This window comes from Telopea speciosissima, chromosome 11 (assembly GCF_018873765.1).
Source record: "Telopea speciosissima isolate NSW1024214 ecotype Mountain lineage chromosome 11, Tspe_v1, whole genome shotgun sequence".
Lineage (NCBI taxonomy): Eukaryota > Viridiplantae > Streptophyta > Magnoliopsida > Proteales > Proteaceae > Telopea > Telopea speciosissima.
The window spans coordinates 36,733,371-36,759,641 of record NC_057926.1 but is presented as its reverse complement, the minus strand read 5'-3'; the positions used below and the strand labels follow the sequence as shown (position 1 = coordinate 36,759,641).

The 26,271-nt window shown below is 42.3% G+C and overlaps 1 protein-coding gene across 1 annotated transcript in view; it reads right to left on the bottom strand.

Moving 5' to 3' along the window:
• Positions 1-26,271, bottom strand: part of LOC122646087 (probable cyclic nucleotide-gated ion channel 5) — a 110,091-nt gene that overhangs the window by 71,312 nt on the left and 12,508 nt on the right. The window contains exon 3 of the mRNA XM_043839562.1: positions 17,187-17,772. Within this exon, the coding sequence (XP_043695497.1) occupies positions 17,187-17,772 (586 nt within the window). The remainder of the gene's footprint in view (positions 1-17,186; positions 17,773-26,271) is intronic.

The window sequence follows — 26,271 nt, the reverse complement described above, 5'->3', positions numbered from 1 at the left end:
TTGGAATCGAACTGAGGATACAAATCATCTTTTCTTCGACTGCCCTTTCTCCTGCTCTATCTGGAAAGGCATCCTTTCTAAATGCTGGCCAAGAAATCGGAGGATCCTTCCTTTTGATCGAGAATGGATTTGGGTTGATATGACTTTCGGCGGGTCTACTCTTTGCAATGTGGTTGGAAAGCTGGCTTTCTCTGCTGTCATCAATCACATTTGGATGGAGCATAATCTTCGGAAATGGACCTCCAAATCTAGATCTATCAACCAGATTTGGGATTCCATCTCCTTTGAAATAAAATCTAAGCTTAGTTCGGTTGCTCCCTCTTCTTGTATTGACACCCCAAGGAACAGACTCATTGCTGTATCCTGGTGTCTTTCCTCTATCTCCTTTACTCCCACGGGCTCCCCTGTTTGAGCTTTCGCTGCTGGCTTTTGTTTTCTCCCTCCTATTTGGGGGCTGTTGTTTCTTTTCCTCTTTAGTAATGAAATCTTTATTCACCCAAAACAAAAACTTGGTTAAGTCATCATAAATAATATTGCCTCTCCTAACGATTCAACTAATTAGAATCATGAGAGAGGTTCCCTTGCTCTCCCAATCGATCTCTCTTCTTCATCTTCTTCTTCTCTTCTCCCTCTCCATCTTCTCCCCTCTTCTTCTCTACTGATTACACTTACAGGTCTGCATTGTTCCACATTAATTAGTGGACCCTGTACTAACAATAAGCAAAAGGTTGCCACTACAATTAATTTCTTTCCTCGATGAGAAGATGAGCTCTCCTCCGGCCACCACCCTTTCCGCAACCACCACATCCACCACCCCCGCCACCATCATCTCCACCAACCCCGCTACCCCCTCCTTTACTACCCCCACCACCACCGCTTCCAACATCCCTGCCACCATCTCCTTAGCAACCCCCACCACCACCACTTCCAACTCCCCCGCCACCATCTCCATAGCAACCCCCACCACCACCACCCCCTCCAGCCCAAAATCTTGGGCATCTCTTTTCACTCAGACACCTTCATCCTCCAGTTCCGGTCTCGCCCTCCACTGTGTCAAGCCATCATCCAATGATGGCTCTCCATTTGCTCTCTATCCCAGCAACCTCCTCATTCCTAAAATTTCCAAATGGCAATCGTGCCTAGTGGGCCACTTTCTTGGTTCAAGGCCCTCTTTCAACACAATCAAAGCATCCCTCTCCAAGCAATGGAAAGCTCAAGGAACCTTAGAATTCTTCCTCCTAGACAACGGTGTGTTCATATTCAAGTTCTTCTCGGAAGAAGCAAAGGCTCGTGCTCTGAATGATGCACCTTGGCTCCTGGGTACCAAACCAATCTTCCTCCGCCAGTGGAACCCCTACATCCAGCTCCACAAGGTCGACCTCAGCTCCATTCCCTTGTGCATTGCCCTTCCAAGTCTCCCCTTTCAGTACTGGAGTCAAGAATGCCTCAGCAAAATTGGCTCAGTCGTGGGATGCCCCCTTTACACTGACACTCGCACTCTGAAGATGGATAGGCTATCTTTTGCAAGGATTTGCATCGACATCTCAGCGGCCAGTCCCCCTCCATCCTCCATCACCATTGTTGAAGACGACAGCTTTAGCTTCGAGCAACCAGTTAAATATGACTGGCTCCCTCCGCATTGCATGCACTGTAAAGTGTTTGGCCACCAATCGTGAGACTGCTCCGGCAAAGCTCCCCTCCCCTCCACCGCCATCGATGCCCCTGAAGGTACCCCAGTAATCTCGGCCTCGAGAAAACAGGCTGCTCCCATCTCGTCTCCGGCAATTTTGGCTTCTTCAAGTATTCAGACGGCTCCTCCTTCTCTTGCCGGCTCAGGTACCCCTTCGGTTCTTGTCTCTCCTTCAATTGGCATGAATAACCCTGATCCTCCTTAGTTGTCTAGCTTTTCCAGATCTCCCTATAGAGGAAGGGTGAAATCTTGCCACCCATAGTTGTCAAGGGGGCGCCTTGGCGACGCCTAGGGGTCCAGGCGCCTTGGTAGACTTGGGCACCTTGGTCGTCTAGGCGGACGCCTTGTTCGCCTAGTTGGTGTCGCCTTAAACTTTGGCCCTCTCCACCACCTTGGGTAGCCTAACCACCGTGACAACTATGTTGCCACCGCCCCAGTCGTCGCCGCCGTGAACAACCTGGCTCTGGGTCTCCTCTGCGTAGGGAGACCCCCTCGTTTCCTGCACCTGAGGCTCCTTTGTCTTCCTGTAATGGATCAGATACTCTGCCTTCGACAGCAAATCAGGCAACTCCCTCTCTCCTTAGTCCTCATTGGTTAGCTTCTTCAAAATCTTCGAACCACTTTGCTCCCATTAGACAGTCGGTTCCCCAGGTGACAAAATCGCCTCCAAGCAGAGCTCGAATCACCAATATAGCAATTGATGCCTCCGCCAATTCCTCTTCAAACCTTGTAACATCGAAGATTTGGTCTCTGCCTCCGCTGGCTTCCTCTAACGCAGCTCTAGAAAGGGTATAGTCACGAACTGCTCCGGGACCTAGCTCCTGCATGAAGTATGGTAAACGATACTCCCCTTCTACAAATCTCTTTCCTTTTTGTCGTCGTGACTTTCCAATCCCCACCTCCCCCACCTTTTACCTAATCCTCCACCAATCCTCAGCACCCACCCTAACCATGGTCCCACTAACCTAACCTCGCCGCTCTTCAACCATTCCCTACCCTCTCCTAACCTGACCCTATCTCTACCCAAATCGATGCCATTCTTTTTCACTTACAACCATCCCATTATACCCCCACCTACCCATCTTCATCCTACCCCTAACCCTTACCCTGACCCGACCACCACCTTTCCCCTATAACCTGATCTGATACCCTTAGGGCGTGTTTGGTTGTGTAAATCAAATAAAACGGTGTTTTGTCGGACTATAATTCTAAATTAATAAAACCGTTTGGTTGCCTAATTCCAATGGATTACAAGAATTGCATGATTCCGATTTTTACACTAAACATGATCCATATCTGAGTTTACCTCTTTAGGTGAACTCAGATATGAATTACAAATTCTAGGGTTAGTATAAAGAGCATCATCCAACTTCGAATGATAGCTTCTTGCCCTAAATCGAAAAACAATTCGAGAAAATCGCGACCTGCATTCTCTCTCTCTCTCAGACTCTCTCGCAACCTAGAAACAACGATCGTTCTTCCATGGCTTGAACCTGCGTTCATCTATCTCTCGCTCTCTCTCTCTCTCTCTCTCTCTCTCACTTCCTCTCTCACTCTCTATCTCTCTATCTCTCTGTCTCTCTCTGTCTCGCTCTCTTGCCATCTCTCACTCTCGCTTCCTCTCTCACTCTCTATCTCTCTATCTCTCTGTCCGTCTCTCTCTGTCTCGCTCTCTCTCTCCCTCTCTCTCTCGCTCTCTTGCTCTCTCCCTCTCTCTCTCTCGTTCTCTGATTTTTGCGAGATGTAGGCAGCGTTTTGGGTCTTTGATCTGACCTATTTGTTCTTTCTTCTCCCATTTTGTCTCAGAAATTGGTAAGAATCAGCCTGCTGTAAGCCCTCTGGTGTTAGATTGAAGAAATCAGAAACAGAAAAGTATGGATTCTTCTACTTCTCTCGTTCACAGATTACGTTTTGACGCCGAGGCTTGATTTCAAAGTTTCAGAGGTAAAGAGAACTGTGGTTTCTTATGGTCTCATTTGGGTTGTGCTTTAGTTACTCTTCTTTTGTGATTTATGTTGGTAGTTTTGGAGTTCTCTCTACTTGCCTCCAAGTTTGTTCTGCAACCCAAAGATGTGATTTTGAGGTGTTAATTTTCGTGGGTTTAAATTTTTTTTTTTTTGTTTGTTTGATGGCTGTAGAGCCAACTTCTAGGGATGCTCTGTTTCTACTTCTTCATCATCATTCTGTGCAATTTTAGTCATATGTTTATGGTAAATCAATTTGGTGGTATGCTTATTAGCTTTGAGAACGTGATATCACTTCCTAAGTAACTCTTTTGCGAAATGGACTCTATATTTTGCTTTCTCTTGCTGAAAGATGATTGTGTGCTAGTGGGTTTTCTTTCAAATTAGTTTACTGGCTGGAATTATTCTTATTTTAGTTTTCTTGTCTGGAACTCTGTTATTTTTGGGGGGGAATTGAATAATGTTGATAATGATTAATCTGGTTTAGAAATGAATAGGCAAGATTTCTTTTCAGTGCTTATTTTGCTTGTCCACATGCGTTGGTTGTTTTCGGTTTTAAGCTTCAATTCTGTTTAATTATGTTTCTATTTTCGTTCTTCAATTTTGGTGGATACGATGGTTGTGGTACAGAGACTAGTTTTTTTTCTTTTTTAATTTTCATTCTTCAATGCTGCAGAATGGGAAGCACCAACGGGACATATGGCGCTTACACTTATGAGAATCTGGAGAGGGAACCATACTGGCCATTGGAGAAGCTCCGAATTTCCATTACTGGAGCTGGTGGTTTCATTGCCTCTCACATTGCCAGAAGGTTGAAGAGTGCAGGACATTATATCATTGCTTCTGATTGGAAGAAGAATGAACTCAGACATGTTTTGTCATGAGTTCCACCTTGTTGATCTCAGGGTGATGGATAACTGTTTGAAGGTCACCTCTGAGGTGGACCATGTGTTTAACCTTGCTGCTGATACTGGGAGGAATGGGATTCATACAGTCCAACCATTCTGTAATCATGTACAATGATCAGTTTCAACATGCTAAAATCAATGGAATTAAAAGGTTCATCTTATTGAAAATTTGTCTTTATTTATTTATAGTTTCCACCAGATTAGATAATTGAGGTTGATACGGTTTTGCTGACCTGATGTATGTACTGGATATCTATCGATAACATAAAGCATATTTTTCATTGTTAGACATACTTTGGCACTTTATACCGTTTGTCCACACTAACTGCTACTTATTCACAAAGCTTTACTTGATGGGTCTTTAGCTCAAATTGGTAGAGCACTTGGAACATGTGCACGTTCCAAGGGGATGGTGGTTCGAATCCACCAAGGCCCTTTTTATTCAACTGTTCATACCATTTTACTAACACTACGACACTAATCCACATAAAAACCCAATTTTAATGGCATCTTTGAAATTTGACATATTTTTATAATTACTTTGGTTATGTTAATGATATATTTTATTTTTATGCTAAGGTTGGTAAGACAAAAGGATTTTTTACAAGTATTTTTTGGTATAATTTACAAGGACATGGCATTATTGTAATTAATATCAAATAGGGAAGAACAGGTTTTACCAAACACCATCTTCGTTTTGACAGACTCAGGGTAACCAAACAGCTTTTCAGGAAGACTCACGTCACAGAATCATGATAACCAAACAGTTTATTTTCTGGAATTATGATTCAACGGATGGTAACTCAAGTGGATGACCATCCACAATCAGACCACATCCAAAAGATTTACGCAACCAAACACACCCTTCCCCTGCCGGATCACCCGATAACCTCTCCAGCACTCCCCTTTGTGCTACCCCCCTTCTCTCCACACCTTATCCGCTGAGTGTCCCCTCCCCCCTCTCGGGTCTGGTCAAATCTCCCCTTTCGCCCCCCTTCACTACCCCTTACAAGCAAGGATTAAAGTATCGGAGCGTCTCGTATCGTCTCGGCCGATACGTCTCGGTATCGGTCGTGGTCGATACAAGACAGGTCGAGACATATCTTTTCTTTTAAAAAATGTAAATGTCTCAAATGTATCGAGACGTATCGACCGATACGATCGATACGTATCGATACAGACGAGACATTATTTAAACCATTATTTTATTATTTTTAAAATATCGAGACGTATTGATATGTATCAACCGATACATATCGATACGACTCGATACGTCTCGATACGTATCGTCCACTTAAAAACCACATGGGCCCAAGTCTTCTCAAAACAGAAAACTCGAGCAGGAGCAGGCTGGCGGAAAAAAAACAGTTCCAGCTTTGAGAAACCCATCAAAAAACATCTTTAAACTTGGTTTTTGCCAAAGATTTGTTGAGGGCTTTGATTCCATTGCCAAAAACGATCCTAAAGGAGGTGAAATCTCATCATTTGTTGCATCTAACAGCCCACATTCGAAATCAAAAGGTGTTCTTGAAGGGAAAGGTAGGTTTTTTGAAAAAAACTTGATTCTTTTGTTTAAATCTTTGATTTTTGGTATTTTTTTTGCTGTGATTCAAAGGGAATATGTTAAACTAACTTAGTATTGCATTCTTTGTATACGTTTCCAAAGATTTGAGTTCAAAATCCATGGTTCTTTGCATTTTTTACCCAAAACCGAAAATTGCTTCTTTAAAATGATTTTTTTTTTTCTTCTAAAATTTAAAACAAGTGCTAATGTATATAATATATGTACTACATTATGTATCGATCTATTACATTCCAAGAAGATTATATATTTACCCTAAAATCTGTATTTTTTTTATTTTTTGGGTATTTTCTGAATTTATAAAATACTTAAAAAAATGGTCAAAAATCATGATTTTTTCATCTATACTCTTTCATTATAGTTTGATAAAATATATAATTGGCTGAAATAGAAGAGAAGAGTTAGATTCATATTATTTGTATGCTAATGTAGTATATTAGATTATTATGTCATTTTTTTTCATTATTTGAAAAATTAAATAATGTGCAACTAATTGTAGAAAATATAAAAATGTTTAAATATTGTTTAGGGCAACTTTGCTAAGTAGTAAATACATGAAAATGATGCAATGCATGACACGCATCCTATAGACATGTACTTGTATAAATTATTGATGTGTGAATTTGAATATAGTTTAATATATATCTTATATAGTTATCTACTTTTGTTTGGTATTTAGGACGATGCCGCGACAACAAGACATTGGGTAGTCTTATTGTACCAAGATAAACAACAACAGATTGCATACACGGTGCAACTTCTGTAACACTCAACATCTTGGAGGTGGGGTAACTCGGCAAAAAGAGCACATGGCAGGAGGATATGGAAATGTTGCCAAGTGTACAAAGTGCCCTGTAGAGTTAAGCAGGGCAATGCAAAAACATCTTAGAGATTCTAAAAAAAAATCCAAGCAAGCACATGAGGATGAGGATGCATTGGTGGAAAATTTGATGGAAGATTTTGAAGCTTATGAAGGATCGGATATGGAAGCAGAGGAGGACCTAGAGTTGGCATGGGCGATGAAACAATCAAGACATGAAGCAAGAGAGCAACAATGGAGAGCTGAACAATTGATCAGAAGTCAATCAGCTCGACCCAGCCAGGGCCCTGTAGATATTGGTGTGTAGATATTGGTGTTGGCTCCTCTTGTCGTCCATTTGTAGGTAAGGGTAAAGAGCCTGTTGGCCTTAGTAGAGCAACCAGTGTGAAGGGAATGTTTGACCGGCTTACAAAGAGTAGTAAGGGTAAGAGAAAGAAGAGCCCAGATATCAGAGACATGGATCCTAATGTCTACAGACCAAGGGATGCTGGCCAACAGAGGATTGAAGAAAGCTTTCAACCCAAAACACTTAGTAAAAGGATAGGTAGAGCAATCTCCAGATGATTCCACAGTTCTATGATTCCACCACATAAGGCCAAAGATCCCCACTTCAAGGCCATGGTAAAACCCATGAGTCTGGTGAGCAAAAAGGTCAATTAACTTGTTAAATTTGCTTGCCAAGCTTAAGTAAAAGTCCCATCTGTCCCCAACAGCCAAACCTTGTCCCTTTCAGTGTGATGACATGTGAAATCCCTTTCAACGTGATGACGTGTGAAAATTACAATGGGAGATGGGTTTGGTGAATGTTTTAGCTGCCACGACCTAGGTTGTTGAGGGTTTTTCGTTTTCTCATGGCATTTTGGTAGGTCATGACACCCTCCAAGTGCTGGCACCGTCAAGATGGGTGCCGACTCTCTCAAAACGCACTTGGAGTTATTAAGGAATTTAGGACAAAATCTTGTACTTTCATGCACTTCCTTTTCTTTTTCTCATCTTTTTGATGGGATAGGTGGGTCGTCAAAAGTGAGCTTATTCATTAAAAGTTGTGTATGCTTGTATGTGGTGAATGTGGAAGTGCATGGAAGAATCTAGCATGAGAGGTTATGAAATTTAGTAATATAATATCCTCTCACAGTAGGTGTTTTTTTCAATGAATATGCCAAATGAGAATATATTATTTATGAAAGACTCAAGTGGAGGCATGTGGAGCTCATGAAGATCACCCTATATCTCACTGTAAGGACAAATAAAATGTGGGATTTAAGCACACACCAACAGGCACCTTTTATTGGCAATATGGTACTAGGCCCCTTCAAGGTGCTAGATACTCTCATGTAAGCGCACTCAATCATTTGCATCTCAAGGTGAACACCCTTAAGGTAGGTTACCAATTTAATGAGGATGCCATCAAGGCAGGTGACTGATAAAAATTAAGCCACCCACACCTTATGAGATTGTTGGGCCTTACTTGGATGATATTGTCCAAGAGGTGCATGAGTATGTGGAGAGATTCAAGGAGAAGTGGCCATTATATGGAGTGACCATCATGTGTGATGGATGGAGTGGACCAATAAGATTATCCATCATCAATTTTCTTATCTACTGTGATAGAAGGACGATCTTCCACAAGTCGGTCAATGCATCTAGTGAAATCAAAGATGCCAATTACTTGTATAAGTTAATGGATAAAGTTGTGGAGGACATAGGAGAAGAAAATGTTGTCCAAGTAGTAATTGACAATGCAGCAAATTTCAAGAAGGCTGGTCAGTTGCTTATGTTAAAGAGGCAACATCTATTTTGGATACCATGTGCGGCTCATTGTATAGATTTGATGTTCAAGGACATAGGAGAATTGCCCAAGGTCCAACGGTTGGTTGGTAATGCAAGGAAAATCACCAACTTTATTTATAACCATAGTTGGGTTTTGACATTGATGAGGAGTTACATACAAGGGGATTTAGTGAGGCCTGCAACAACAAGATTTGCAACAAATTACATTGCAATTGATAGCCTCATTTCCCGAAAGCATGGGTTGCTACTGATGTTCACCTCTACTGAATGGTTGACTAGCAATTATGCAAGGTCTGAAATTGGGAGATTTGTTCAAGATCTTGTCACCTCCTCAAAGTTTTGGGCTGCGATGGGCCGACTTTATAATGTTATGATGCCACTCTTTTGTCTGCTTCGAGAGGTTGATGGGGATAAAGAGCAGACCATGGGTAAGATGGTAGAGGCCATGGGAGTAGTGAAGGAAAAAATACATGACAATAACCTAACATCAAACAAGAAGTATTTGAAGTTTATAGCCGGTCGACGGGAAAAGATGTTGGTTCAAGATGTTCATTGGGCAGGTAATCTTATAAGTAGATGACTTTGGTTTCATTTTGAACACTTACTGAGTTACTATTTATTTATTTATTATTAGAATTTCTAGGTTTCTAACCATCCATTACAAACCATGTGCAGCATATTATTTGAATCCGGATATCCAATACACCAATGATATAGGGTGTAGACCGGATCTATTGCGTGCCCTAAGGAATGTTGTGAACAGAATGGAGCCAGATGTGGCTAAGGCCACACTTGCCATGGATGAGGATAGAGCTAAATTAGTTGTATAAATGATTGAAACCAAGAATAGAGTGATTGGTGGAACTAATATTTTAATTGTTAATACCTCTCTAGGCTAAGTATTTCCGGGATGCCATTCGTGGTTTTGCTGATAGAATGGCTATCCCTGCTAGGAGCATACAACGCCCAGGTAAGTTAGGTTTACCTAATTTATTATGTCATTTAAAATTTGTTTTTAAGGTTTTGTCTTTTAATATTTCATTTATTATTGTGCAGCTGATTGGTGGCTCCATTATGGGGGTACTAGTGCTCCACACTTAACCCGAATTGCAATTCGAGTGTTATCCCTGACGGCATCCTCAAGTGGCTGCGAACGTAACTGGAGTACATTCCAGTTGATATACACCAAACCCCGGAATCGTCTCAGTTATTCAAAGTTGGAGAAGCTAGTGTATGTCCATTACAACATGAAGCTAAAGCTTAAATATTTAGAGCTGGAAAGAGAAAGAGATGATGAAGATGTCAACCCAATCGACATCAACCACCTACTTGACGATGAAGATCCAGTTAGAGCATGGATAGAGGATACTGATAAGGTATTGGTGATGGATCAATTAAGTGAGGATCGCCAGACAACCAAACCTGATTTAGTGATAGAGAGCATCATTCAACAGATGGATGAGGATGCAACACAGCCACCATCACAAGATCCTAGTCCTAATGTTGAAGAGAATGACAGTAGCTCTGAAGAAGGTTTAGTTAGGAGGACGAGGTTAGGTCATCCGTATGGAGGAACTCAACAAGATGTTGATGACGAGGATGAAGACGACGATGTTGATGATGATGGTGATGGTGATGGTGATGGTGATGGTGGGTGGTGGTGGTGGTGGTGGTTCTGTTGCTGCTACTGCTGCTGCTGCTGATGATGATAATGATGATGATGATGATGGTAGTGGTGGTGGTGGTGGCCATGGTGCTGGAGGTAGTGGTGGTGGCCATGAGGCTTCATGACATCATGCTGGGGTTCAGTTCACATGTGAGGCAGGATACACACATACTACCCAAGATATGGATCATGGTCCTGGGCCTGCTGGCCAAAAGACTTAATCGCGGAAGCCGCAGAAGGGCAAGTCTGCCAAGCGCTCCCCACAATCAATATGATAGTGATGTGCTTATGGGTGGCATGGAGTCACTTAGCATTAGTTCTGATTATGCTGGTGCTTCATCAGGCCATGGGCATTATGCATCAGGTTCTTCTTCAGGCTATGGACATGGGGCTTCTGTAGGGTATGGAAGTTATGGATATGAAGAGACACAAGCACAAGCACAACCTAGTGCTTTCACGACATTAGCTACTCTAGAGTAGTACAGACGATTCTACTATGAGTGGGAGAGTCACTACCATCAATATTTCTACTGGGCTCAGTATTGTACTTATGTTCAGTCAGTACACAACATCATCCTACTCGCTCCTATTGTTGAAGACCCTTACAGACATGACTTTGATCCACCCCGACATTCTTCATGGCAATAGAGTGACTCTACATGTAAGAAATTTCATCTTTTAATCTTTTATAACAATTTCAAAGTGTCGCACTTGTCTGGTTATTGATTATTCACAATTCTTAGTATATATGTATGATATATGACACAAATTTCTTGTTTATATTGTTTTTATTGTCCAAAAGTGTATTTCCATGTGTATTTTGATCATTTTCATGCGTTTCTGCACCGATCGATACATATCTCTGATACGATACGATACGATACGTCTCTTAAAATCGCCCAACCGATACGATACCCGATACCGATACTTAAATCCTTGCTTACAAGCCTAACAGTTCTATCGTTGCTCTAGTAATTGCACGCCATCGCACAACCATAGCTTATTTTCGTCGGAGGTACAAAAGTACCCCCCTAGGAATTTGTTGCCCTATACCCTCTAGTTCTTCATGTTTGCTGGTTTCATTTTGAATGTTAGGTATCTTAATTCCCTAGCCAAGCATCATGACATCAAATCTTTCCATTCCTCCTTTTGCGCCCTTCTTGAAACTCACACCCTTCAGGATAATGCTCCTCGCATTGCTGCCGCCATTGCCCCTTCTTGGTCCTTTATCTCCAATTACAACCATTCTCCTAATGGCCGTATTTGGATCCTTTGGGACCCCTCTAAAATCCACATCTCCCTCTCTCACTCTTCCCCCCAGCTCCTTCATCTCCTTATTTCCCTCCCTAATTCCTCTATCTCCTTCTTCCTCACGGTGGTTTATGCCTTCAACCGTGCTGCTGACCATACCCCCCTTTGGAACGATTTGGCGCTCCTTAAAGCCAGGACTGGGTGCCTTCCTTGGGGGGTTGGGGAAAGTTCAATGTCGTCGATTTCAATCTAAGAAAATTGGAGGTTGCCACCCTTGACAGACATTCCGTTAATGCTTTCAATGATTGCATTAAGGATGTTGATATTGAGGATCTTAGATAGTCAGGATCCCTCCTCACTTGGCACAATCATAGAGGAGGAACTGATCGGATTGCTTGCAAGCTTGACCGCTTCCTCATCAATGAAGCTTGGCTCTCTGCCTTCCCCCATTCCCATACTAATTTCCTCCTCCAGGGCCTGTCTGATCACAGCCCCTGCCATCTTCTTATCCAGCAATATTCTTCCTTTGGCCCTCCCTCCCATCCTTAAAGCCTACAGCTCTCCCGTCTTTTGCCCCTCCCTTCCTCTCATTGCTTTCGCCAAAAGGCTCCATCTTACTAAATCAGCCCTCAAAATCTGGAACTCCTCCACCTTTGGTAACATCCCCTCCCGCGTCTCCTCTTGTTGATCCGATCTTTCCAGTGTCCAATCTCACCTTCAATAGGCCCCGTTCAACCCCCCTTGCTAGCGGAGGAGAAAAAACTTTCTAAAGAGCTCTCTTCCCTCTCCTCTCATGAAGAAAGCTTTCTTCACCAAAAATCCCGCATTAAGTGGTTGGAGCTGGGTGACTCAAACATGGCTTACTTTCACCGATCCCTAAAAGCCAAATTGAGCTCCAACTCCATCACCTTGCTCATTGCTTAAGATGGGTCTCAGCTTTCCTCTGTCATCGATATTAAGTCTGAGGCTGTCTCCTTTTTCTCCTCCCTCTTTAACCCTCCCCTTCCCACTCCATCTCCCTTCCTCCTGGTCTCATACCCCCCTCCTTGGCTAGCTCTCTCCTTGCCATCCCTTCTGATGATGAGATTTCCAAAGCTATTTTGTCCCATAAATCCAACAAGGCTCCTAGCCCCGATGGATTCAGTATGGGCTTTTTCCTGAGCTGCTGAGACCTTATTAAAGAAGAGCTCATCAAAGCCATCCACAGCTTCTTCTTTAACCCCAACTAGATGGCCCAGATCAATCAGACTTTTCTTTGCCTAATCCCCAAAAAGGATGGAGCATCCTCGCTGTCTGACTTCAGGCCTATTTCTCTTTGTAATCTCCTTTACAAGTTCATTGCAAAGATCCTAGCCAGCAAAATTCAGATTGTCAGCCCCAATCAATCTGCCTTCATTCCTGGCAGAAGCATTGCGGATAACTTCATCCTCTGTTCTGAAATTGTGTGTGGTTTTGACCAAAAATTCCACTTGCCCGCTGCCTTTATGAAGATTGACCTTCACAAAGCTTTTGATTCCCTCCGTTGGGCCTTTATGTGCTTTCCCCCCGCTTTCGTCCGGTGGATTCTTGCTTGTATCTCCTCCCCCACCTTCTCTGTTAACGTCAATGATTCCCCCGTTGGCTTTTTTCATTCTAAAGCTGGTATTCGCCAAGGCTGTCCCCTCCCTCCTTTTCTCTTCTCTTAGGCCATGGAAGTCCTTTCGAGGAGCATCCAAGCCAATACTGACCTTCACCTAATCTCCCCTATTCTCAAATGCAAGCACAATAATCTCACCCACCTGGCCTTTGCTAACGACCTGATGATCTTCTCTAAAGCTTACCCCTCCTCTATCTCCGCCATCATGTCCTCCCTTTACCTCTTCGCGAGTCTTTCCGGCCTCCATATCAACCTCCTTAAATCCAAACTCTTCCTCTCTGGGATCTCTGAAGCTGACAAAGATTCCCTCCTTCGCCTGACGGGCTTTTCCCTTGGCTCCCTCCCAGTGAAATACCTGGGCCTCCCCCTCATCCCTACTGGGCTTTCCAGTCATCATTGCACCCCCATGCTTGACAATATCCGCAAGCGTCTCCAGCTCTAGAAAGGCAAACTTCTCTCCCATGCCGTTAGGCTCAAATGCATTAGATCGGTCCTCCAATCATCTTACACTTTTGGCCTTCCTAAAGCTACCACTAAAGTTATGGAAAACCTCTTCTGTGCTTTCCTCGGGAAAGGGAAGGAAACTTCCAAATTCCACCACCCAATCAATTGGAAGACCATCTGTCTTCCCAAATCTAAAGGAGGCTGGGCATTCACCGTATTCAAGACGTCAATACTGCGGGTATTCTGAAGCTTATCTGGAAAATCTCCTCCAAGCATGACTCCATTTGGGTTCATTGGGTTTACTCCTACCTCCTTAAAAATGATTCCATTAGACTGACCCCATTCCTTTGGATTCATCCTGGGTCTGGCGTAATTCTCCACCTCTGTCCCCTTGCGCTCAGATCCACTTCCTCTACTATTGTTAATGGATCTTCCACATCCCTTTGGCTTGACCCCTGGCACCCTCTCAGGGTCCTCTATAATCTCCTTGGGGCCAGGTCAATTTGCTCCTCCGTCATTCCCAAGTCTGCCCCTCTCTCCTCCATTATCTGTCATGGTTCTTGGTCCCCCCCTCCCCCCTATTCCAATCCTTTCCCAAATCTGGCAAACCCTCCCTCCCCCTTCTCCCCTTCCCCGCTTCTCATACGGATAAGGTTATTTGGCTCCCCTCCTCTAACGGCCTTTTTAGCTTCAGATCTGCTTGAAATTTTGTTAGACCCAAGCTCCTACTGTCCTTTGGCCCAAGCTTGTCTGGTTCAAAGGCCACATCCCTCGCCATAGTTTCCTAGCCTGGAGAACCCTTAGCCTTTGCCTTCCCACCCAAGCCTTCCTCATCCACCGTAGAATCCCCGCTCTCCCCTCCTGCATCTTTTGTTGGATCGGAACTGAAGACATTGAACACTTCTTCTTTGCATGCCTCTTTACCTCTACCATTTGGAAAAAAGCCCTTTCATTTATTGGCCCCGTAGCAGGAGACCCCTCCCCTTTGCTAGAGAGTGGCTCTGGATGATCCTGACTTACCCCGGCTACTCTATCTGCGACACCATTGGAAAGTTGGTGTTTGGCGCCGCTCTTTATAACATTTGGATGTATCCAATACTCGGTCCTTCGACTTAATTTGGAAAGCCATCTCCTTTAATGTCTCCTCGAAGCTTAGCTTTCTTCCTCATCAGCACATTTTGGATTCCCCAAGGAATAGGCATATTGTTATCTCCTGGGAATTAGATAGTTCTATTTTATGCCCCCCTCTTAGTTGGTCCGGGGTTTTTATTGTTTCCTCCTCCCCCCCCCTCTCTTTCCTTTGTATATCACCCCCCTTTTTTCCCCCTCCCAGATTTTGGCAATACATTTTTTATTCACCCAAAAAAAAAAAAATAAGTGCCATGTACATGACATCACAATTATTGATTGACAAACCACTTCACATATAAAATCAAAGGTGATGAGGTTCTTCTTCAAGAACAGAAAACCATAGATCGTCAACAGAAGAAAATCATAGATCGATTGACGATCAATTCTATTTAGGATAGAAAATGCAACAGTTGGGAAAGCCAACTATTTAAACGATGAAAATAGGTCTCTCGGTTGTTTTAGCTGTTAAGGAAGCCAACTCAGTCATAGGCTAAACCATTTACATTTTAAAAGGGGGGAAATGGTGTATAAGATAGTAGATTTCACATTCTACTGGAAGTTGAATCTTTAAAACAAGGTCATGTTTTGTTGAATTGGACTCCAATCGGAATAACCAGACAATTTCATCCGCTTCAATTTGAGTCAAGGCAGGTGTTTCTATGGAGCATGGGTCAGGATCTACAAACAAAGCAATTTTGGAAACAATTAGTCGACCTGAATTCATAGTACTGATAAAAGAAATACATAAATGATGACGTGATAGGGGACAAGGTTCCACACCCCCACCCCCAACAAAAAAAACAAAAAGTTCAATCCAATGTGCTCTATACTAGCTAACAACAAAGTCACAATAGAGTTGCAGATCCAAAGCAAAATTCTTCTACAACCTCAACCCAAGATGAACACACACAATTGATGCTTTCTGGAAGCTGACTGGCGCAGGTTGGAAGGTTCAGATCTGTAATAGAAAGATGAGATCTAGTTTATAGGGAGGTTATGGATAAGATAAAGGGAGAAGATGAGGTTTCAAGATCAGATTCTGATCTTGGATGAAGAGAGAAGTTGCAGGCTGTTGGGAGGTGAACAGTCAAGTTCAAAACATACCACCGTTTTCAGGGATAGGTGAGGGAAGGGGGCTGATGTGTTGTGAAAGAGATGAGCAACAAAAGGGGCTAGGTTTCAGGACTGTAAGGCTGTTTAAGGGAATGGAAGATGAAAGGTTAAGTTTGAGTTGCAGGTTTAATGGAGATGGGTTGGAGGTTGAAGAAGATGTAAAGAAGGAGATAGCTAGGAGGGTTGTAGATGAAAGAGAATAAGAGACGGGGAGATGAGAAGGAGTATTGTGAGAGAGAGGAGAAGAGAAGAGATTGAGAGGGGGAGAGAAAGAAGAGAAACATTGAGGAGAGGCAAAGGGGACTGCTTCAATGCAGATATGGCCACCAAGGCTCCAACTGTTGTTTCATTCAATAATTCAAATTCAACACGTTACAAAAGGTTGGATACATGGGTATTTAAAGAAGAAAATGACTCTTGGACTTTAACAAAAAATATAAATGACTAGCACACTATTCTAAACTAATTACTCATCTAGAAACTAACTCCCATAAAACATTAAAAACTAGCCTTCAATCTCTTGGACTCCTAATCTAAGAATTTGAAAAGATAGATTAACACACCTAGGAATACGAAAAGACACAAAACTAGAGACTCTAAAATTCTATAAGCTTCAAGGATTGGACCACATGGGCCCCAAAATCAAGGGAAACGCAGGGGTTGACCCCTGGCCAGCATACACCACGGCTGGGCTGGGTTCTTGGCCCTGCGGTTTGGGTCTAATTCTGGGGCCAAAACAGCATGAGGGATCTTCTTCATGCTTGATACTGCATCCCTGCCTGTATCAAAGAACTTCACCTTCTAGCCATGAAAAACTAGACAAATCATTTTTTGCATACTAGAGAAAAGGATGCAGATTGTCTCCCACTGATCATTTAAATTCTTTAACTAAGAGCAACATACTTCAACAATTCAAGCATAAGCACCACATGTGGTAATGCATGTGCACAAGAGAGAGAGAGAGAGAGATAGATGAAAAGAATTTACTGTAGCAAGATATTACGATGTACTATGGAACATAGCTGTTAAACAGAAATCATAACAAATATAAACAGACATATAAATAATTGCGGCACTGTAAGATCAGTAATATATATAGACTTCATAATCAAATAATGCAGAACTTTAATTGAAATGGCATACGTGCTTACAAAGAAAAGGAAGAAACAAAATTAGCAAGTTTTTCAAACCTGTGGCAAGGGTAGCACGGCAATAAAATCTAAGATAAATAATCCTCGCAAATAACGCTGTGCTATCTGTGCAGGATCTATCACAAGCTCACCTCGCCCAAAAACTCGAGATGATGGGGCAATATAAGCTGTGCGGAATTGAATAGCCATGTGAATAATATAGAAACAATCAATGATTGACCGCAGTGTTGTAGTTGTGATAGCTAATTTTTTATCTATACCCAGACAATTTGTTTGATTATTGATAACTGGAAGATAAAAAAATAAAGGATCCACGGATACTGCTAGAATACAAGATATGACAAAAAATCTATTCCATAATTGGATGAATCTATCTTGAGGATCAAATATCTTATTCTCTGTCACTTTAAGGTCTTCAGGAAATACTGCTCGAGAAACCCCACACTTAAGAGTTTTGCCAATTGACTTGAGCCCTTCAGACCCCCTTCTCATTCCGCTCCTGAAAGATTTTGACGGGGTGTTGGATGCACGACCAGCACGTGTCAACCCTTCAATATTGAATCCACATCTTTTCATTCCCCCTACATCAGAAGACATCGATATTCTTGAATCTAAGTCGTCCAACCTAACATACAGGCAATACCAAAATACACTAAGTTAGATGACACTCTTCCACTAAGAAAGATACACAAACTAAAAAACATAAGACCATTCAGCATCTAATATTCCCATCTATTGGAAGAAAGAAGCAAAAAAATTATAATCACTACATGCCAAATTAACCTTTTTCCAGGTCTAAATGATATAAATTGTTGTAATATTGGGTACAAGGGTATAATGGTCCATTAGGGTTTAGTCTGTGTTGCCCTAAGGGTATTATTGTATCTTGTACTTGATTATAAAAAATAAAACAAAAGGGCCGTACCCAGTGCACAAGGCTCCTGCATTTAGCAGGGTCTGGGGAAGGTCAAATATACACAGCCTTACCCCTGTTTCCAGAGAGGCTGTTTATTATAAAACTTGTACTTCATTATGTTTATTATAAATAAATAGGACTTGTGTCTCATTGACACATGTTCAATCCCCCAGATATTCCATCATGGTATAAAAGCAAGGAGAAGAATCGCCCTTGGGAATTGTGCCTCTCCCATGAAAACCTAACCATTCCGCCACCTCCACCACTGCTCTCTTTCTCTCTCTCTCTTTTTTTTCTCGAATAGCACCACCACCGTTGCCTCTCTTCCATCCTCTCTCTCTCTCTCTCTCTCTCGTGCTGTAACCCTCACACCACCACCGCCACTCTTCCGCTTTCTCTCTCGCGCGGCAGCCCTACACCACCACCACCTTCTTCCGCCTCCTCTTCTCGGCTTCCTTTACCACCACCTTGGTCCCTCCTCTTCTTCTCCCTTGGTGGTGAAGTGTTTCTCCCACCAAGGGTTGTTTTTTGGCTACACCTATGACCATGATATTCTTCTCGTCTTTTGAAGAATTTATGTGGTGAATTTTTTTCCCTACTTTTTGAGCAATCAGCAATTATGTCGGACGAGTCTACTGCATCTACCGGACAGGGAGGAGTAGTCCAGCAGCGTGAACGCGACTATCCATCGTTCCATTCCAATTTTGTCAACCTTGATGGCAGTAATTATCTGATGTGGTCAAGGTCTTGTTCTTTGGTTGTAGGTTCTCGTGGTCTTAAGGGCCATCTTACTAGAACCACTATGAAGCCAACTGCTGATGGTCCTACTCTCACTAAATGGGAAACCGATGAGTGCTTGGTAATGTCTTACCTTCTTCAATCTATTGATCCCAATATTGCCAGGGCTTATCTCCTTCTTGATTCTGTTGCTGCTATATGGAAAGTTGCCAAGGCCACCTATTCTCAGATGGAATATGATGCCCAGTCACAGTGTTATGACATTCAGTGCAAAATCCATAACCTGCAACAGAAGGATCTCTCTCTTTCCAAGTATTACAACACCATGTGTGGTTACTGGCAAACCTTGGATTTTTATGGGCGATTTACTGCAACATGTGAGACTGATACTGTTGCATTTCGTCAATGAGAAGATAAGCTACGGGTCTATGATTTTTTGGCTGGGCTGAATATGGAGTTTGATCATATTCGGCCACATGTTCTCAATCGCGATCCCTTCCCTTCTCTTGAGCAGGCATATGATATAGTTGCTTCTAAAGATAGCCGCCGTAATGCTATGGTCCACACCATTCCCATGGAGATATCTGCTCTTTACACATCACTACATCAGGCACTCCTTCCCATGGGAAATCTACCCAGGGACCTTCTGCTAGTGGAACTGATGGGTCATCCTCTGAGAAGGCCCCTTGGAAGTGTGACTACTGTGGGAAGGAGCGACACACTACAGATCATTGTTGGAAGTTACATGGTAAACCTCCTCCCACTCGAGGTCATGGTCAAAATTCAACTGCTGCCCATCATACGGCTTCTGATGAGCTATCCAGTGATGCCCCTCCTTCTAATGAGCTTCTTCACCTCCGTCGCTTGATGACCAGGTTGGAGATGACTTCTTCTGGAGCTTCTCCCAGTGCCAGTACTGCCTCTGCTGCTGTTCTGCCACAGTCCCATGACTCCTCAAATATTTCTTTCGGTGGCCAGTGTTCCTCGGATGGTTTTCTTACCTCTTGGATAATCGATTCCGAGGCCACTGATCACATGACCGGATCACCTTCCCATTTTTTCCAATATTCTCCATTGCCAGGTACTAATCGGATTCGTGTAGCTTATGGACCCCTATCCTTTGTTTCAGGAAAAGGGTCCATTAAATGCTCTCCTAGTATTTCTCTTTCTTTAGTTCTCCATGTCCCTAAATTTTCTACTAATCTCTTGTCTATTAGTAGCATTACTAGGGATTTAAACTATAAGGTGACTTTCTATCCTTCTCATTGTGTTTTTCAGGACCTGAACACAGGAAGTACGATTGGCAATGGTAGGATGGCTGGTGGTCTTTATCTGCTTGATAGTCCTTTTGCATTATCTGCTGTGGCTTCTCTCCCTGAGACATCTTCCCATGCATTATCTGAACTTCACATGTGGCATCGTCATTTGGGTCATCCACCCTTGGGAGTTTTATCTAAGTTTTTTCCCTCTTTATTGAAACAGTGTAATCCATATAGTTTTCTTTGTGATGCTTGCACTTTGGCAAAGTAAACTCGCCATACATTTCCTATTTCTGATAATAGAAATTTAATCCCTTTTGGTGTTATTCATTTGGATGTGTGGAGCCCTACCCGTTGTGTGTCTATCTCTAGATTTCGATGGTTTGTGACCCTTATTGATTGCTTTAGTCGCACTACTTGGGTTTATGTGCTTCATCAAAAGAGTGATGTTTCTCATTGTTTCAAGACTTTCCATAAGATGGTACAAACCCAGTTTGATGTCAAGATTAAAACCCTTAGGACTGATAATGGGCGGGAAAAAATGGTTGGTGATCTTCAATCCTATCTCTCTGATGAGGGGATTATACACCAGACCAGTTGTGTCGATACACCAGCCCAGAATGGCCTTGCAAAAAGAAAAAATCGACATCTATTGGAAATTGCACGTTCTTTGATGTTTGCTATGCATGTTCCTCCACGGTTTTGGGCTGATGCTTTTTTAATGGCTGCTTATTTGATGAATCGGTTACCTTCTCATATGCTGGATGGTCGCTGCCCTCTTGACCTTCTTATGGGTTCTTCCTCATTTGTTGTTCCTCCAAAGGTGTTTGGGTGTGTTGCCTTTGCTCGCAATCGCCACAAACATGGCAAGCTTGATCCTAGGGGAATTAAAAGCATATTCTTGGGATACTTTGCTACACATAACAGCTACAAGTGCTATCACCCTCCATCACGTCGGGTATTTGTTACCATGGATGTAATTTTTCAAGGAACTGTTTCATACTACCCTGTAACTCTTCAAAGGGAGTTTGGCACTTCAGGTGAAGAGGTGCCGTTTGTGATTGCCCCTATGGAGCTTCCCATGCTGGAAGATGATATTGAAATGTCTGATGGTGTTACTACTCAAGGGAAGCAGCCCAGGGTAGAAGAAGAATCTGCTCCTCTTCACCCCACGGTTCAGGGGAGCCACAGCCCAAGCTTCAAGGGGAGCCTCAGTCCACTCTTCTTTCTCCTTTGAAGGTGTTTGTTCGTTCTCGAAAGAAGAAAAATAAAGTACAGGATACTAAGACCACCACCATCTCTCCTCGCCGATTGGACTTCCCAAATTCAGGTCAACCATGTGCTCTAAATGTGTCTGGTGAGTTTATTTCTTCTAGTGATCCATCTCTTGATTTACCCATTGTTGTTAGAAAACCAAAAAGGTTATGTACTCAACATCCTCTCTCTAATGTTTTGTCATATGACTCTTTATCTCCTTCCTTTCATGCCTTTGTTTCTTCTTTGTCGTCTATTTCTATTCCTAACACTTGGTAGGAAGCACTGGCTCATTCTAAATGGAATGAGACGATGAATGAAGAAATGCAAGCTCTTGGGAAAAATAATACATGGACACTGGTATCTCTTCCTTCAGGGAAGAAAGCTGTAGGGTGCAAATGGGTGTTTGTTGTGAAGCACAAAGCTGATGGGTTTGTGGATAGATACAAAGCCCGGCTGGTTGTTATGAGGATTTACCCAGATTTATGGGATTGACTACAAGGCATAGTACTAAAACTCGCGAAATTTCGGTCGAGATATCGAATATTTCGAGTATCTCGACCTGTCCGAAACAAAACGCAAGTCTGATATGAAAAAATGCAATATTTCGAAAATTTCGATGAAATTTCGGTCATCTCGTTTCGGAAATTTCGGAAATCTCGGTAATTTCGGTCGTCTCGTTTCGAAAATTTTGGAAATCTCGGTCATTTTTGGCATTTTACACCCACAGAAAAATACCATATTTCGACCGAGATTTCGACGAAATTTCGGTATCTCGGAAATTTCGGTCAGACCGAAACACCGAAACGAAACAAGATTTAGTACCATGCTACCAGGAGACTTTTGCACCTGTAGCCAAGATGAATATTGTACGAGTGATTTTATCATATGTTGTGAATCAAGGATGGGATCTTCAACAATTAGATGTAAAAAATGCATTCCTGCATGGTGAACTTGAAGAAGAGGTATACATGGACATTCCTCTAGGATTTGCTTCTTAGAAGACTCAGGGGAAGGTGTGTAAACTCAATTGTGCTTTGTATGGTTTGAAGCAATCTCCCAGGGCATGGTTCGGGAGATTCCATAAGGCAATGGTGTCAATAGGTTTCAAGCAAAGCAATGCCGATCACACTCTCTTCATTAAGAGAACTTCCACACATATCACTATTTTGATAGTTTATGTAGATGATATTGTTATCACTAGGAGTAGAGTAGAAGAGATCTCCTCATTGAAGAAGTTCTTGGGACAGGAGTTTGAAATCAAAGACTTAAGGAAATTGAGATATTTCCTGGGTATTGAAGTGGCATATTCGGCTAAGATTATTTCACTCTCCTAAAGGAAATACACCCTTGATCTATTAACTGATACAGGAATATTGGGCTGCAAGCCTGTTGACACCCATGTAGAACCTAATTCTAATCTTCGAAGTAAGAAAGGAGAACCGGTTGACAAGACTAGTTATCAGCGGCTAGTTGGGAGACTCACACTCGTCCAGATATTGCATTTGTTGTGAGCATGGTGAGTCGGTATATGCATGATCCTTATTCATCCCATTTGGATGCAGTATACCAGATCTTGCATTACTTAAAGGCTGCTCCTGGAAAAGGTATTCTCATCTCATCCCTCCAATCATCTTCGCATTGAGTCATACACAAATGCTGATTGGGTAGGCTGCCCTGATGATAGGAGGTCTACTTCTAGCTATTGTACCTATGTTGGTGTCAATCTTGTCACAGGAGGCATAGTTGTCACGGCGTCGCGGCGATCAGTCGGTGGAAGGGTGTCACGTCGATATATCGACATGTCGCCGCCGTGGCGTTACCATGGCGAGCATGTCGACCATGTTTAATTTTTTATTTTACGTATTTTTAATGTCATTTAGTATGCTATAATATATGTCCTATAACATCAAAAATCAACATGAAAGTGTACTACACTACTACTAATATACTATGCCACTATGGTTTAATTCATGAAAGTGTAACTAATATCCATTAGTGTATATGAAAGTATGAAAAATTGAAAATATAGATTAACCTATCAAATAATTGAAAGCAATAGTAAAAATCAAATGATAGGCTAACTTTGTTTCTTGAAGCTTGATAGCAATAGTCTTTCTTTAGTGTATGTGATTTGGAGCAAAGCATCTAAGCTATTAAATGGTTTAAAAAAAAATTTTAATCTAACTTTTATATGTACAAATATCGACCGATATGCCAACATATCGTGGTATGGCGTCCATGGCGACGCCATGGCGTCGCCATGGAAGCCATATCGAACGATATATTGACATCCACCATGGCGTAGCCATAGTTGTCATGGCGTTGGGAGAGGGGCATATCGAGCTACGCCGTGGTGGATGTCAATATATCGCTCGATATGGCTTCCATGGCGACGCTGGCGCGTGCCATGGACGCCATACCACGATATGTTGGCATATCGGTCGATATTTGTACATATAAAAGTTAGATTAAAATTTTTTTTTAACCATTTAATAGCTTAGATGCTTTGCTCCAAATCACATACACTAAAGAAAGACTATTGCTATCAAGCTTCGATAAGCAGTTAGCCTATCATTTGATTTTTACTATTGCTTTCAATTATTTGATAGGTTAATCTATATTTTCAATTTTTCATACTTTCATATACACTAATGGATATTAGTTACACTTTCATGAATTAAACCATAGTGGCATAGTATATTAGTAGTAGTGTAGTACACTTTCATGTTGATTTTTGATGTTATAGGACATATATTATAGCATACTAAATGACATTAAAATACATAAAATAAAAATTAAACATGGTCGACATGCTCGCTAGGCCGCCATGGGCGGCGACATGTCGATATATCGGCGTGACACCCTTCCACCGACTTGGATCGCGTGTGACGCCGTGACAACATGGCGTAGCTCGATATGCCCCCTCTCCCAACGCCAGGACGCCATGGCGACGCCATGACAACTATGCCAGGAGGAGCAAGAAGCAATCTGTCGTAGCTCGTTCTAGTGCATAAGCAGAATTTCGAGCTATGGCCCATGGCATTTGTGAGTTACTCTGGTTGAAGAGTTTACTTCAGAATCTTGGAGTTCCATCTGAGTTGCCCATGCATCTCTACTCTGATAGTAAATCGGTGATCAGTATTACCCATAATCTGATACAACATGACCGAACCAAACATGTGAAGATTGATCGTCACTTTATCAAGGAGAAACTCGAACAGGGTCTTGTTTGTATTTCGTTTGTCCCTTCGGGTGACCAGTTGGCTAATGTATTTACTAAGGGCTTACCTAGTAAAAGCTTTGTTTTAGTTGTTAGCAAGTTGGGCACGGTTGATATTTATGCACCAACTTGAGGGGGAGTCTTGTAATATGGGGTACTTATGTAAACTGGCTGTCTAAAACCAGTCGTAGGTGTAGGGATTCTTCCCTACACCAGCATAAGTAACCATCGGGTAGGTGTAGGGGAATTTCCCTACACCAGTAGCAGTCGTGAGGTTATTGGGATTTAAATTAGTATTTGTTTTTATTATTCTTTATTGAGTTGTAATTCGAAGTTAGGATTCCTGGTGCAAGTTTGAATCCTAATTAGAAGTCCCAGTCTTAGTTAGCATTCCTATTTCTATTTTGAGTCCTAGTCATAGTTAGAATTTATTTTCTGTCCAGCCTTAAAGGCTATATAATGTAAGAGTTCAATTGAGCCCCCCCCCACGATTTAATAGAGAAGAATATTGCTTTAATGCATTCCATTGTCCTGAGATAGGCTGTGGAGGTGAGGCTGAGATAGCCTTCACTAGTTCACTGCTTCTCTCCTTCGAGTGCATTCAAGTTTGTTCAAGTTTGCTACTGCCGAGTGTGTGAAGAATCATAGCTCAGTTATTCAGACCTGCTATCAGTTCAAGGATCCATCCCACAACAAGTAAGCATATAATCCCCAATCCCCCAAACCCTTCTTCTCCTAATCCCTGCCCTAACCCTAACTCCAAACCCTAGATCTCTTCTCCTTTCACTTTCCCCAAAACCCAAAACCCAAACCCAAACCCTGAATTGATACCTATCTTAGTTTATATCTGTAACTCCATTAGAACACTTCAAGACCTTCAATAGGAGACTCCTCCACATCAGCTTATCCTACCCATACCATCAAACCCTAAACTCCATAAAACCCTAACCCTAATTTCGTCTAATCATCCATTTTGCCCTAGCCGATTGCATTGAACCCAAGCAGATCCTGGTTCTGGTTCTAGTTGGTTTTATCTCCAGCTGGAATTACATTATTTTGGTATCAGAGCGAGCTATGGGTTCTCCAAAATCAAGTGATCCAATCACTCTACAGCAACTGGCTGAAATAGTCAAGGTTTTATCTGAAGATGTGAAGACCATCAAGCAACAGGTTGATGTACTGTCTCAACAAGGTCCTACTGCACCTCCACAACAGATACCACAAATTGAAGCTGATGTTTCCTACACCAACAACTGACATCCATGTAGATTACCACAGAGGGTTCCCACACAACAGACACACAGGGTTATCAACAATTCTGCCTATGAAGAGGATGAAGATCACGATGGAAATCAATACCAATGTGATGACAAGCATAAGGTAAAACTGGATCTAAAAGAATATAATGGGAAACATGACCCTATTGCATTCCATGACTGGTTGAGTGCTTTAGATGACTACTTCAAGTGGTTTCGGTTGTCTGAGGACCGAAAGATGCAGCTGGCGACTACTAAGTTAACAGGAGGACCTAGAGATTGGTGGCGTACACATGAAGACAGGTTGATCCGTCGTCACATGGAACTAGTTACTTGGGCAGCTATGAAAGAGATTCTCAAAGAAAAGTACCTACCTCCTTCTTATCAGAGGCGTTTGCATGATCAGCTGAACACTATACGACAAGGTACTTTAATAGTTGAGGAGTATATTGATAAATTTAATGACTTGCTCTCACGA